This window comes from Varroa jacobsoni, unplaced genomic scaffold (genome assembly GCF_002532875.2).
Source record: "Varroa jacobsoni isolate VJ856 unplaced genomic scaffold, vjacob_1.0 scaffold_796, whole genome shotgun sequence".
Taxonomy (NCBI): Eukaryota; Metazoa; Arthropoda; class Arachnida; order Mesostigmata; family Varroidae; genus Varroa; species Varroa jacobsoni.
In genome coordinates this window covers 40086-55314 of record NW_019213698.1, presented here as the reverse complement: position 1 = coordinate 55314, position 15229 = coordinate 40086, and the positions used below count along the sequence as shown (strand labels likewise).

The window sequence follows — 15229 nt, the reverse complement described above, 5'->3', positions numbered from 1 at the left end:
TATATATATGTATACAGACAACTGACTGTCTGGGTGCGCTTGCTGGGACAGATACAGTTGCCAAAGCGTTGCCTATTCCAGATTCTAGCAGTTGCTAAAGGTAAATGGAAGGTACACGGTTGCACCTACATACATCGGCTGTGCCATATAATTTTCGCAGCAGCTAGAGGTAAAATAGATTTTACCAGCTCAGATCTGGTGCCGCGAGCTGAGTGCATTGGCTAAAGCGTCACAGTATCAGAGACGCCCGAGTGGAAAGAAACACAATAGTTCGACAAATGACCCGCGGTGATCATCTTTGGTGTTGGTTAGCCGACTTCAGTCTGCTGCCTCGGCAAAAGCAAGTGGGGTCGTTTCCGCGACTTTAGCGAGTTTCAGTTGTCGGTTTTCAGATCTTACACGCTTCAATGTTGACCTCCGACCTCATGCCGGTAAAGCTGCTATAGAGCTAGTACGTTTTGTTATATTCTGTAATGTGCGATTCAGAGAGTCATCACTGCTGCTACGACTCCAAACTTTGTGAGCTCCTCCACTGGTTGACTCCTTATACATAGTGCTGGATGAAATCGTTCTTTCGCTGTGGACCCTACGGTTCCCTTCTCCAGTCATTTTTTCCCACTCTCATTACTGTTTTAGCACGGGCCAGCCACAAATAAAAAGCCCCTGCAAGACTACATGAGCGAAACCAGCAGGCAACAACAACAGCAATGGCGATGTTTCTCCCCTCGTCGCTCTGGACAGCACCAGCAGCATCTACCATCGCTGAACGGACATTCAGTTCCGCGTGCCACGTCCCACTCGCGAATTTTTATCAGTGGCTTACTTGACTTAGCAAGCTTAACTTGTTTTGTCATTCGTCTAGTTTTGTTTATGTAGTGTCGTACGGGTCACCAAATCACAGGGCTACCGAGCGACCACACAGCCAGGCAAACCCCGTCATTTTTTTAACTGATCAGCGTTAGGCAGAAAAAGCCACCGCCAACAACAGTTACGTTATTAGTTCCCATGTAACAATTGTACCATTTGTGACTGATAATAGTGGCCATCGTTACGTTCCTCTGCGAATTACTGCATCAAATACTCGCGTTATAGGTGACATTCAGAACATGATGAGTGGCACACCCATGAGCGGATCATGGGTGATTTCGTCGGTGCATAACTGCTACGATGGATGCAGTTATCCAATGGCAACTGGATAGCAGCATACTAAGTACGCGTTTGTATTATTATCATTTGAAGGCTTTTTACCAGAACGGTATTTCAACTGTGAAATGTTTGACGTTATGGGAACACCCGTGAAGAACTGATCCGACAGAAAAAGGACAGGTATCAGATTTTCTGCCAGCCTCAAGATAGTCACAGAACGTACTAGATTGATATGCGAGCACTCTGTGTTTGTCCTCGTTAATGTCAAATATCCCTTTTCGTAGATATTATTCCCCCCTATTGGAAAAGCAGATCTTATTAGCACCGCATGTAATTGGTAAAGGCAGAATTTGCCTCAGATTGCCTCACTCAAATGCCCCTCTAACGAAAGCGCCCTGAAAGATATATATATCGGTCTATGACAGTAAGCGCCATTTTTTTCTTGTACATAACTACCGCGCCTTTGTCAGGCTGCTGGTCAAGATTTCTCCAGTAGCATTACCATTACTTGTATTATTGCACTCATTTGCACTATAGTTGTTATTAATGTCATTGTTATTACTTCAGACACTTAGAGCACGCCGGCCATATAAACACAGTTTCTAGCTTTCTTGACCTTTCTACTAGGGGCCGGCTGCTTCTTGAAAGATTAGTCATTTCAGTCGTGAAATTCCATCTGTTTGCCTTCCGGATTATTATTTGAAACGTATCCATGCTACATAATTTGCGACCTACGACACTCAGAAAGTTAAATGATACATGACAAATGGTATCTGTTTTGTGAAGTGTCTTGTTTTCCTTTTATACATACTCTTATTAACACCAAACACATACGCAGAATTTCAGTCGCTGACTATTTTGATCCTGTCGTCGAGACGCCATTTACAAAAAAGTAAACATCAACTGCGCTGGGTTCAACACCGTGCATTTGCCCCGGATTTCAGTTTTATCAAATAAGCTAAGCATTTTTGCTCGACGCTACCAGCCATCGCTCTAATGTGGTTGTAGCGTTCGTCATTTTGCCCGGCAAATCTCTAGAATATTACTCCGTTCGTAATTCCAAAAGCCAAAATTTTATGACTATTTTTCAACATTTAATTTCCATTTCTCGTATTCGTAGGCTTACAAACGCCGAATATCAGGAGTCCAAATTAGAAGCGAGATGAAAAAGCGTAACTGATGAAAAATGCTACAAAAAAAAAAAAGAGAATTATTGGGAACAAGGTTAACGAAGCGTTACCTATTTTAGTCGCATGCTATAAGAGGGGTAAGGTTATTTGAACAAAGCACCCGCTAACATGTTTCAAAAGGAACTATTTCAAAAAAGCAATTACCGGTTAGAAGAATGTTTTTGTTATACAGCTTCATACCCGCCACCCATTTATCTTATGCCATAAGATGTGTTAAACATTAGATCGTCCGTTGCATTGCCCAATATTGCGACTTGTCCTGAACGACTTGCGTGCATATTTATATTTATGTACAGTAAAATGATTCGGTATGTTGTTTAAATATGTTTTATCTAGTAGCTTTTATTAAGATAGTCAATTGTAGTATTTATCACTGTTGTCTTTATCTAATACTTAAAAGCGATCTAATTAACTATTAAACCACAACAATAGAACACAATATAATAATAGAATAATCTTATAATTATCATATTTGAGGAGATGGCGTCATAGCTACGTTATATTTTGCATATGTTTATCTATTTAATAGAAAACGATTGGTGTTTATGCAATTTCTTTTTTATATAAGTATTTTTTAACGTCATTTATAAAAGTAAAAAGAGAATTATATATATTTTTAATGCATACACAGTTTGAATAACTATAACCTCGGTTTAACCTACATAGAGTGTCCATTTTTTCTACCATAGATACTGAAAATTATTAACCTAAAAAAAAAAAAATAAATAAAATATTAATAAAAAACGGTAATCATCAAGTTTCGGCCAGTGTATTCTATGGGACTTCTTCGTCCAACATATTCATGTAGAAAGTAAGGCAATTGGCGCCAGCGACTATAGTCTGATAAAAAAATTCAATTCGTCCAATTCTTCCAATCGTGAACTAATCAACGGACCCAAGCCCGGATTACGTTCGCGATATGGAAAGGCTCTGCCGGTCATAGGACCGCTCGGAAATCCCGCGGCCCAAAATATGGCTCTGTTCAATAGGAATTCGGTCTCTTCCCCGTCCTTTGATGGCAACGCAACCTTGCCTTCTGCCTGAAACGTGGTCATTATCAGAGTCTAGCGCGGGCTTGCTTGATCGACCTGAGAACGGTACCGTAGTTCATTTTTTTTTTTTCCGTCAACATCACAAGCGTTTGCGTTGCAGTTTGCCATGCCACTCCGGCTTTGAACCTCGAAATTGTACTTCAACAATTTCAGCATCCGTTGAGCCAACACTGGGCGGAGGTCTCGATGAATAGCTGGTGCTAGAACATATTGCTGTCGGTGGCCACTATAAACCGCCGCCCAGACAAGTATGGATGGAATTACTCCTAGGAAAATTATAGTCCACACAGCATCTGCATATTTGATTTTCGACAAACTGCATTTTGTCTTGTGGGTTGGAAGTTGCCTACTAGCATACGTCACCACGCGCTTTTGATCAGCCTAGTACTGGGCAATAGAGACCAGCCCAGGCTTGAGGAAGTTCCACAACTAGCGAACCGTCCTGGGAAGTTCCAGGGCATCGTTAACGGCTGCTTTCTATGTTGGCAGAGGGCAAGCTATAAAATTTTTTTGCATAGCAAACAAACATTATGACGCTCTAACGCGTAAACCTACAGTGCTGAGAACAGATAGCGAAACTGACGCATGTGTTTTTCAATTCCTTCGGAAGACTCTACAATACCTGCAAAAACCAAGGCTATTTAATATCGCAATTTACCCAGAATTCGTTACACTAACCGCTTGAACGTTGCCGGAGGCCTAGGCAGTCCAAAGGCGTCCTCTTAACTTGATACAAGCCGTACAGGTGCCGAATAATCACTTCTTATCCCTGTAAGTTATGCATGTAAGTCTGTCAATAAATGCTTGCCAGATCTAAGGCTGATACTCGGGTATGCAGTTATATTCGGGAATTGGCAGCACGGAGAATAAACCGAGTCGAATCATGCCTTTTTTTTTTTTACAAGGACACCAGGAATGGGGAAAATAATTCTATCACGCCGACATCCAGCATCTATTGTACCTCCATCGCAATGCGGGCTCGCTGCGCCAACGCTAATCGGCAATGGGGGAGAAAGGGTATCACGTATAGGTAACCGATTCTGGCAGCTTGCCCGCTATTGAAGTATTGAAGCCCGCAAAAAAGCAAAACAACAAAGAAGACGTAGAACGTGACGGACTATACCTTGGCGACAGGATGAATCCCTCTTTGTCGTTGGTGCGCTGCAGTGTTTAAATGACTGGAAATTTGTCGTGTCCACGGAATTTTAGGCCACGACAGATTCCATGTGTTTATATATGGCGTTGTTGAGCATGAGAAAGGAGACTTGCTAGCACAGAGGCTACTACTTGAGGCGAGTCACGATGTGTTTCAGGCATTGTTAAATTAAATTTTTAAACCTGGATTGGCAAATGCCAAATGACAAATTGTGAACTTTTGTGAGATGGATGAATTTTTAAACTAGAAATTCCGCTTTTTGCACAGATGCCCAAAATGGTCATTCAACAATTCCACTAAAATGGCGCGCCCCTCAATACGGACTTCGGGCTATACACCCAGTGGATAAGTAAATGTACTAGAAACTTTTGGATCAGAAAGTATCGTGCGTTTTCGGGCCCAGTTTAACTGAATGCTGGTATACCCAAACAAGCCATATTTCGAGATCGGTTACCACAACCTTTCACTCACCCTCCGAACCTGTAGCCACTATGCTGTACAACTTATACAGTTACGCATGGGAGATGAATGAGCAACCCCGTTTACCCGGACTGGCGCCTTTGGTAAGCAGTGCTGCCAATACTTATTTCAACGCTTCAGGGGATATAAGCTGATCCGTCCTGGTACAAAAATAACTCGGACTTATTGTATCAAATGAAATGATCCCCCTGACAGGGTACTCCGCGAATAATGTGGTATTCCGGATTGTTAACGACCATATATTTCCACCTGATTTCTGGCGATCTTGAATTACCCCGTAACGCTCAAGGGTTACTGTTGCGCATCAACGAGCTCGACGCCCAGCTTGGCGATCTGCCCCTGAAGCCACACGTCGATGTATTCCAAAAACACGGTTGAGTCGGCGCTCGCCTAATCGTTGATATTCAGCACCGCCTGCACCAATCCACTCTACAACTCTGATGTCAAACTTTGACAGCGCCATCAGTTTCAATGACTCCTGGCGTCCGCCGGTCACAGTTATGGGCAGTTTACTGCTTGTGTTCTGCAACGTTAACACATTACATCGGCTCGTTAATCCCGTAGATCCGTCGGCTGGTAGCTGATTCTTCTCGTTATCCTCATCCGTAAAGCGTCTAACTGCCTGAATCAAGGTACCGTAGAAAGTCGGGTTTGCCCCTGCAACGCAATTTATGAAAGCGATAGATTTCGCTCTTTTCCTGATATTAGACAAAAAGGAGTGTAGTCGTAATCAAGCTCCATTAACGCAGTTAGTCCATCCGGACCAGTTTTTTTGATGAAGCTCTCAAAAGATGTTCCTTCCACCCCCATACGTCTGAAGAACTTCCCTCATCCGACCAGGGCCGACCTCATCCGAATAACGCTTGTTCGGTTTTTGTTTGAAAAGCTCTTTACTTATCTGCCCTAGGCAAGATTTTTGGATCGCACCACACCAAAACTGGGCCACGTAAATAGTATCAACTTGGTCCTTGAACCAAGTTGTGCGGTCGCCGGACCCACAATCCCTTGTAGCCATTTAGACGGTTAACCGCCTATTTATCGTCAAAGTCGTGAACTCCTGCCCCCCCAAGCTTATGCTGACCCTCCAAAAGGCGAACTTGATCGTTTATTCCCTCCTGTTTCGCGATTCCTGCACAGCCATCAAATTTGTAACATTGGCGAGTGACTGACCAGCCGGCTAAAGGGTATTATGTGTTCCCAGCCGGAACCTGAAACGCATACATTTTAACAACATACATATTTATGTATATGCGGAACAGTCCTATTACGGCAATTTCTGTTGCGGTTTTCCAAGAAATCCAATTCCGATTAATGAAAATTCATCCTATAATAAAGAACATGTTAATATTCTACGTGAATTGTTACCAACAGAATCATTCCCCGCCTCTGGGAGGTAACATGTACACATTCAGCTATTCCAGTCTTTACTTATTTGTCTGTGTTTGCACAATTTTAATTCGTAGAGTCTACAGTTGTCGCCGCGAATGCGAGTAACACGCTTTCGGATGGCCGCACTTCCGTGGCCGCCCATCCCCCGTCGAGTCACGTCGTCGGCAGCCGTCACGAGCTCTCCCCCGAAATAGACCTTCTGCAGAAAACAGAGGTCCAGCAAGAAAGTTTGACCGCTCCGGAGCAAGAAACCGAGCAGCAGGTTCAACAGCAGGAAGAGTGGAAAGACTACGACGACGTTCAGCTTTTGCCGAGTCAAGAGAGAGAATCGGACATAGTTCATCAAGCAGGACACGGAACCGTCGAAGACAAGGTGGAAAAGACGCAGGTATGATCGTTATTTTTGAAATGCTTCATGTGTATTATGCGAACAAACATGTGAGTTTCGAGGAGAGCGAGGGTGTATTGAAGAGAACAAAAGACTTTTACAATTTTTTGAAGTATTTTTGGGGTAAGGTTTTGAGATTATACAGGAGTGACTTGCGAAACAGTACGAGAACTTGAGCACTCCGTAAGTAAGTTTCATGGCAAGAATAGCTAGCAGCCTTTGAATGGGGTTATTTTTTCTACAGGTAGTAAATGAACTTAGCTTCCAAGGGTAAAAGACAGAATATTACAATATCCTTTCTACCTCATTCTTAATAGCAGTCGCATTATTCAAGAATCCCATATTTACATAGGCTTAGTTTCAATGTATATTTACTAAAGTGACATGTTTGTACTGCTATAACATGTGACATAGGTTTACTAGGTACCGTCGCTGGTTCTGGCTGAGTTATTGCCATTTCGATTTGAAACTAAAGGAACAAAATTGATCCTGTCCTGAGGTGATACGGTGGTTTGGCTGATCTTTCTGCGTTACCAATGCACTAAGTTCCCTTAGAAATTGCAATTTCAATCAATTAACTTAGTTCCATTGTTACATGTTACGTCAGTTACGCTTGACACGTGCCAGTTTTGATGTTACAATATGTACTGCGTACTCGTTGTCTCATCGTTGCTGGACTATAGCTACCAAATACTACATAAATAAAAAAAATAGCCATTTCATGTTAGCTACGCAGTATAGTAAAATTTCGATTCTATAGCCGAATATACTGACGGTCTGTTTGTATGATAAGAGTTCATTGACTGGTATATTCTAGGCTACTGTCACTATGAGCTATGCACAGTCTAGTACTTCATGGAGAACACGTATTCAACAAACGGATACTGGCATATCCGTTGCACTGTTTTAAAGCAATGGCTTTTACCTTATTTAAAGGGATACAGAAATCACCTCGTTACCGATTGAAAACACCGAATAACCGAATCCGGTTGTTCTTCCAAAGTCTTAATTTTTCATCATTGTAACATTATAAAAGCTATAGCTCTATAGTGAGCACGAGAGAATTTGTGTAGAACTGCAACTTTTAACATAGCATTATGTTAGCTAGCTGCTTATAATAATGTTTTATTTTACCAGCTGCGTCTACTCATGGAAAAAATAATATCGGATGAGAAATGAATGTTCTAAAGACGCTAAACTACTACCTTTACACTGTCCTGTTTTGATCATGAAGTGTTGATAGGCAATAGTGATCCATTACAGGAAAGAAATTGCTCATTAATTCTCGTCTAAAACAAGTCTAAAACTATATTCACATATAGCATTATTATGATCCATATATTTTTTAGTATTTCACTAGAAATCTTGATCAAGTTCAAAGTGGAAAACCAAAGGAAGAGGTCAAGATGCTAACGACAGCGGTGAGATTCAACGGGAACAACACCACTACTGCTGGTAGTCGATTGCCTCCGGATGGCCACGAGTTTCCTTCAAGCTTTACCGAAGAACCGACAGGTCTCGACATAAGTAACATGTCTATTCGAGGCGGTTGGAAGGACGCTTTCCGAGGTCACAAATCGGTGTCCGTCGACGATTCTGGCGTCTTCTGCTCGACGCCATCTTCCGACGAAAGTCCATCACCCACACACAAGTCACCTTCGCCGTCTTTCTCCGCTTCGCCGACGCATCCGGAGAGTGCTCTCCTCGCTAATCAATACCAGTCACCAATCAATGGGGACAGGCACGTAGAAACAGTTCATTTCCAATTTAAGATTCTTTTTCGTATAGTATATATATATGTATAATTTTTGTCATATGGCAGCTTCGTACATTATAATGCAATCATATCTGCATTGTATGTGTTGAATTGGTGCGTGTGTGTATCTATGGTAATAGTTGTTGGTATACACCTTTAGTAGCCCTGTGAGATGTATACTGGTACTGAGCAGGAAAGCGTTTTACGTATTATGCATTTTAGGCGAGGTTCAGTATCCTCAGTGTACTCTAAGTATCGTGAGGCTTCACAGAAGCGCTATTGCGGGATGCTTATGTCTATGTTGGAACCATCATCCGAGCCCAAACCCAAACTGAAAGGCCTCGTGCTATCCAAATCTGTACCTCCAGCTCCGGCAAGTTCTAAACTACTTCCCGTTATCATAACAAGCCCAACTGTGGCAAAAGTTGACAGTACTCCGGTCGTGGCCCAGCGAGCCCAGAAAGCGCAAAGTTCGCGACCACTTGTAGAACACAGGAGTTCGGCACCACCCCTTTCGTCAGTATTCCGAAAAAGTCTCGGATTCAACGAAGTCAACGAATGTATGTATTGAATAATAAACGAATTGTTTTTTTCGTATTGATTATACTAAACATTGTTGTTGAGTAAAACACTGTTAGCAAGCACAAAATGTCGCTTCTCTAAAATTCAGATTACAATAAGTTATTGTACAGCTCGTTCCTATTCTCTCTCGAAAAATATCAAAAGGCGGTCATTAGAGATAACTGGAGTTCTGAATACTACTATCTTAGTATAATGATGTTCTATATTTTTTTCGCAAACAGTTACGGTATACCTTCTAAATTTCTAAATATTTTCCCCTGTAGTACAGAGCATTTGTTATTTTTCTGTTGGTTTCTGTCGGTTGGTACCGTATATTTAGGTAACTTTATTCTTTGCTGTGGAGTGCGTCTTTGAAGATTACTGCACCATATTTCTACACCTTTTAAATCCAAAGTCGTCTCTTGATATCTCCGTACATATTCCTCACTCATATACACGCGTACATGATTACACAGGTTTACTTCTACAAGGGTCCTACTACGCTGTAGTATGCATTGCTTAGCTGTTTCGATCCTGTTAACGCAGTCATTCGGCCATATTCCTTCCGCAGCCGTCTTCTCAACCCTTAGCCAGAATTCTTTCTCAGCAGGACTACTGCTGACCTATATGTTTCTATATGTCTTTAGGTCGATTCTTAGTTTTGCTCTATCCAGTACAGTTCCTTCATGTGCGATACCTACCGATACGATCTTACTAGGAACTGGCTCATACTCTAGTCTGCTCGCCGACCCTTCTTCTGGATTTATCTGTTCAACAAAATGCACTTTCCCTGAGTTCGCCTTCAACGATTCCGTCAGTTAGCGGCGGTGGCAATAGCAGTACCATTCAACACGAAAGCTCTTGGATGTCTTTGCCCAATGGGTTCTGCTGTTCAGGAAGCTCCGGCCCAGTAGCGGAGGAATGATAACATACCTTATGTTTGAGTGTCCCAGCCTGAGCGACGCATCATCGATGTTCTGGATGGAAAAACCGACGGGTCCTTTCCTTCAAAAGATTATCGTTGGCGAATCAGTTATGGAAGCTGGCGTTCGACGATGTTACTTTGTACGGATGAACAAACTAACTTTATGGAGAACTGGTGGGGACAACGCACGGGGCCGCTGTCACGCTAATGAAAACGAACTCAGCCTCAGGCGCGCGATCTCCATAATGGTTTTAGACAGCCGGGGCTGCCGTGGCCATAATATCAAAATAGAAAAATACCCTTCCTCGTGGATGGAGATCGCTGGAGAGTGGAGAAAGGGCAGTCAGAGTCGGTACTGTGCGATGGGTAGTTTTCTCGCTGCCAGATAGAGGGGTTGGCAGCATAGAGAACTCCTTAAAACTGGTCGTACACGTTCGACAACGTTCCGCTCATCGACGATTGTCGTCTAATGTGAACGGCGGCCAATCATGACTCCGACACTTGGTAGCATTATATCGACAGTAGTTGAAGCGGCGTTTTGCGACGAATTTGAGCGGGCGCTCGATTTTCGTTGTACAGTAAACGATCCGTTAATTTACGCAATACGAAAACGTCAGTTGCTACTTGATGCTAAGCCATCAATGAGTGAGAGTGCGGCTGTGAGTGAGATTATTAAAGGACTCCCGCAAGAGAAACGTAGCGCGTTCGAGACTAACGTCTACAATAACTTCCATGATTTTACGTCTGATCTCATACGAATTGATTTTGGTGCGTTGAGTTACATTCGATGGATTATTGTAAGGCTTATTTTTCATTTGTAAGAGTATGTGCTTGTGTTCATGCACCGACAGTTGCAAGTGGGCATTCATTAACGAAGAGGTTGCAACGTCTGTGATCAATTAAAAATAATTTATCGATTAAGATTGTATAGCGGTCAGTTGAGCCCGACTCAGCACTTTTTTAAGCATTACACTTTTTATAGGTCTATTATTTCAATAGGGTCATTGCAGCAATATAGAACCAGTGACGAAGCGTGGCTGAGGGGAAGAAAGTTGAAAAAAGAACAAGTGAAACGTATGCACCAAGACGGCATTTTATTTAATTTACAGTATTATATTTAGATGTTTTAAAAAGTTTTTCTTTGCTTTTTTTATGTTCTGAATGCAGGTAAGTATATAATCAGAATGAAATTGACAGACATTGGCGAGCTGCAGCTCCAGTTAAAAGAAGAAACTGTATCTTTGAAAGCAAGTTTCAGCAAACGACATACGTGCTTTATCGCAAACATATCGTTAGAAAGATTTTGACGAAATCAATTCTCTTTTCAGGGAATACTCCATCCCGCCCCGCGCCGCCGCTTCCTGAAAACGGTTCTTCTCAAGACGTTACTCCGCCGAAAGGAGAGCTCATTGAAAGATACCTTAGCTCGTGCTCTAGCCAGGATAGCACGAACTCTTTCCAGGAAGACGCGTGCGACGTGAGCCGTAGCAGAAACGGCCGTAGCGGTTCATTCGCCAATATCACTACCATTAAGGTAATGTGTAATTCATAGTAATGCTAAAAAAAGTGACAACAGTTAAGTATAATATAATACTAACGAAATACAACATCCAAATATCGAATAACGTATAGCTTGATGATTTCTTGTTGATATCGTCGGCAAACGCTATCAACACTTTTATTAACGATGAGTCTGTAGATTAACGAAGAACAGCGTAATCATGAATCAGCTGGTTATTTACGTCGCTTAATATAAAGTGTGTTTATGTGTAAGCCTATGAGAACTTGGGTCGGTACGAAGCTCTAGCGCTAGAAGATTCAATATTAAGATGGCTGCGTTCAAAGGTGCTTGAAAAGGAAACTACACGAAGAGGCACAATAAGGCTTCTTCATGTACTTTCCTTTTCAAGTCACCTGCACAATACGGCCAAACATTGGAAACGTGTCTAAAGACCCCGGTCCTCAAGTCCTGTGTGGCCAAAAATAGATTAGGGAAGGAGGCCACAATAAAGCGGAGGTCGCTGGCCGGGTCGTGGTAAAAGCCCTATTGGACCTCAGGGTAAGGCGCTTACGGGCGAACTAGCGAAATTGGAATCGTGTTATTCATTCGAGTGAACGTGCCGTATGCTGTGGGAGTCTATCGTAGCCACTAATACCCAAATCTACAGCCATCCCCCATGAAATGTATTTCTGGATAAAGGAGTAGCTGTTCCAACACCTCTCTTAATAAAAGAAGAAAAAATCAACAAGGCAATAATAATTATCAAAAACTTGTATTATTTTAATGAGGAAAAACTATATCAAGTATAGAAATTATTAAAGGAACTAGTTAATTTCCAATTATTTACTATAAAAAGTTATAATAGAAGCATGAGAAAAGCAAAAAATTCATCTGTTTCATTGCACTTCACTCAGTTCAGTCGGCCTAAGTGCTACACACATCTTATTTACTGTCCTTGTTCAGAAGTAGTTGTTGAAGGGACTAATTTACTCCTATAGCCGCGTAACATAAGGATCGCTTGTTCCAACGTGCGTTTGTTTATCGACTCGATCTATTCGCCCGCAATTGTGCCTGTTAAAATTGCTAAAATAAACATATTGCCTGAATAACTGATCACCAGCACGAATCAACACACAATGAAACATTTATAAAAGCACCTCCGTTTGGTGATGATCGTTCTGTACTAAAAATTATTATGATCGGTAGACAAGTTTTAGTTTCAATCCTGTCTATGGACATGTTTCTTTTTAGCTAAGAAGAAGATCGACTGATGATGCGAGAACAATGGAGACATCTTATTTACAAATCTCGTTTCAAAAACTGAACTCTACAGGTGTCTACAATGATGACAGTGCTAAACTTGTTATTATTATCAGTAGTAATTAGCTGTTCGTGTAATAGTTGAAAAGAAACAAGTCGACAATTCTTAATAGTTGTTTGAAAAACCATTTTGCTACTGTATTAATAAGCGTCCTCGTTCTTCGAGGTGCTCCTCATAATATATTCGACATTTAAGGGGTACTCCAACAACCTGTGTTGTGATCCCGTGCCTCTGTCGTCCAACAAAGGAGGTATTATGCATGAAGTCTTACACCTATTCTTGTCCCCGTTGTTTTCAAAACCAGCCATTGTCTACACATTTGTAACGTATTGATCGATATTGTTGTCGATACGCGTTATTTAGTTAATTGTTTGATTTAGATGTAAATATATACTAATCACCATTTACCAAAAAATGCTTAATTCAATAGAGTCCAACCATCGGCTGATTTTCCGCGCTCCAAGAATGCCGGTCTAATAATAAATACTGACTTGCTTAGCTGTTTATGTTATTTATTTATCGTAATGCCAACTGTGTTCCCGCACAAAATCGTTCTATTTATTTACTATACGATGGTGCGTTAATGTAGGAATGAGTTTGGTATATGCAACAATCTTCAGGCCAAGAAAATTTTCTTTAATTGGGCGAACAGCTATAACTCGTGTTTGTAGCCTACGACTGAGTACGTACGGTCTGAGAGCTATTCTGATCCGAATTATATGTATGAGCCTAAAGATGTACCTGTGTGTATGAGTTGATATAGATCTTATAGATATAGAAAGTAATGGATCTTACTTTTGGTTTAACGAGGACTTAAGAACGAAGTATACGTCTTCTTAAGCGTGTTGTTGAAACCTGTGTAGTTAAAAAAACGTTACATTCCTTGAGTGAAAGTTGTTTTGGTTTTCCAAAGTTCGTTGTTGCCAGTACGTCATTCTTTTACGTCGACGCAGACGTCATAAATGGATTACCATACTTGCCCGTGATGAATCAGTGGCAAACTATTCGCGTTGGCTCTCACAATGCTTTATCTTTAGATAGAGGTTACCGCAGTTGTTTGTTTGACGTGAGAAGTCAATGCGACTTACGAATTATTTTAGTTAATAATGATAGTAGTTAGCATGTCAATTACTTTCGTGTTCACCTGATTTCTGCTTACATATGTAACACCTGTAGGATGCAGAACTATTCGCGCGTAGCTCAATTGGCGAGGCCCGTTCAAAATGGCAGTCGATGGAATTCCAATATGGGCCATCGTCCTTGGGCCAGGGTCCTGTTATGGGTCCACCTCCTGTTCCCCCTCGACCTGCTTCTAGACAACTTGAGCATCGTTTTGAGTCGGCCTACAATGCTAGTGGATTGAAATCTGCAAAGTCTGAAGCTTCCTTAAACAGCATCTCACAACAGTAAGTACCAGAAAGCTTTTTTGTTCGCACAATTTGTAGTAACTACCATACGTGCATGTGTTAACCACTTAGGCTTTTTTCTGGTATCAGTCGTTGGCTAAGCACAATAAAAACGGTACTCCAGTGACCCTAATTGTATCTCTTCAGACAGAGATTACGGAAAAAATACGCGTAACAAAATCTTCATTATTGTTTATAAGAAATATATTACAACTACAATTACCTTTATTACGATTTTGTCTACTAGGAGTAACAGCTCTGTTGATAGCGACAGCGTGCCTGGTCCCCAGAACTTCCGCGCTCTGGCCGCGAAATGGGAACAACGATCGGCCCAAGATACGGCCCCGCCGATTCCCGCTCGCAAACTCAGTGACACACGACCCCCAACTGGGCCAGTCCCGAAGCCAGCATCACGAGTCAGTGTATCGATGTCACACAACAACGGCTCGACGTTTAGCAATTCTGACAGGTTAGACTTACTACCGCCGCCCATGATTCCGCCACCTGGCCCACCGCCTGCCGCACCCATAGCTTCGCCCACAGGATCACCTGTACCGGCTCCTGTTCGGCCTGCTCCTCGAGGCACTTCTGATCTGAAGAAGACTTTCGAGGACGTGCAAAGGCCCCTAAAGACAGTGGAGCATCGCCGGTTCTCCAGTATCGACTCGAACGATTCCGGAAACAGGTATATAAACGGGGCTGGAGTCGTACTGTTTTTGTCGGCAAATATTGTAGTAAAAGCGTAGCATCCATACACAATATGCATGCATACGTTTTGGTATATGGAATTCAGTTTGCGCTTAGTATTAGATTCGATTCTATAACGCAGAAGTGGTCATACAACGCTGAACAACAAAGTAAGTTTATAATAATTTTGCAAACGTATATTTTCGCAAAAATGTGTAGTGTTGTTTTTTTTTACATGTCTAGCGTCTAAATTTATGCCCGATTTCGGGAA

At 41.9% G+C, this 15229-nt stretch overlaps 1 protein-coding gene across 1 annotated transcript in view; it reads left to right on the top strand.

The window, feature by feature from the left end:
* bbg (PDZ domain-containing protein big bang) overlaps positions 1–15229 on the top strand; it is a 139800-nt gene that overhangs the window by 120465 nt on the left and 4106 nt on the right. Inside the window, exons 10-15 of the mRNA XM_022839317.2 lie at positions 6488–6801; positions 8151–8542; positions 8780–9117; positions 11372–11577; positions 14042–14271; positions 14519–14956. Of these exons, the coding sequence (XP_022695052.2) occupies positions 6488–6801; positions 8151–8542; positions 8780–9117; positions 11372–11577; positions 14042–14271; positions 14519–14956 (1918 nt within the window). The remainder of the gene's footprint in view (positions 1–6487; positions 6802–8150; positions 8543–8779; positions 9118–11371; positions 11578–14041; positions 14272–14518; positions 14957–15229) is intronic.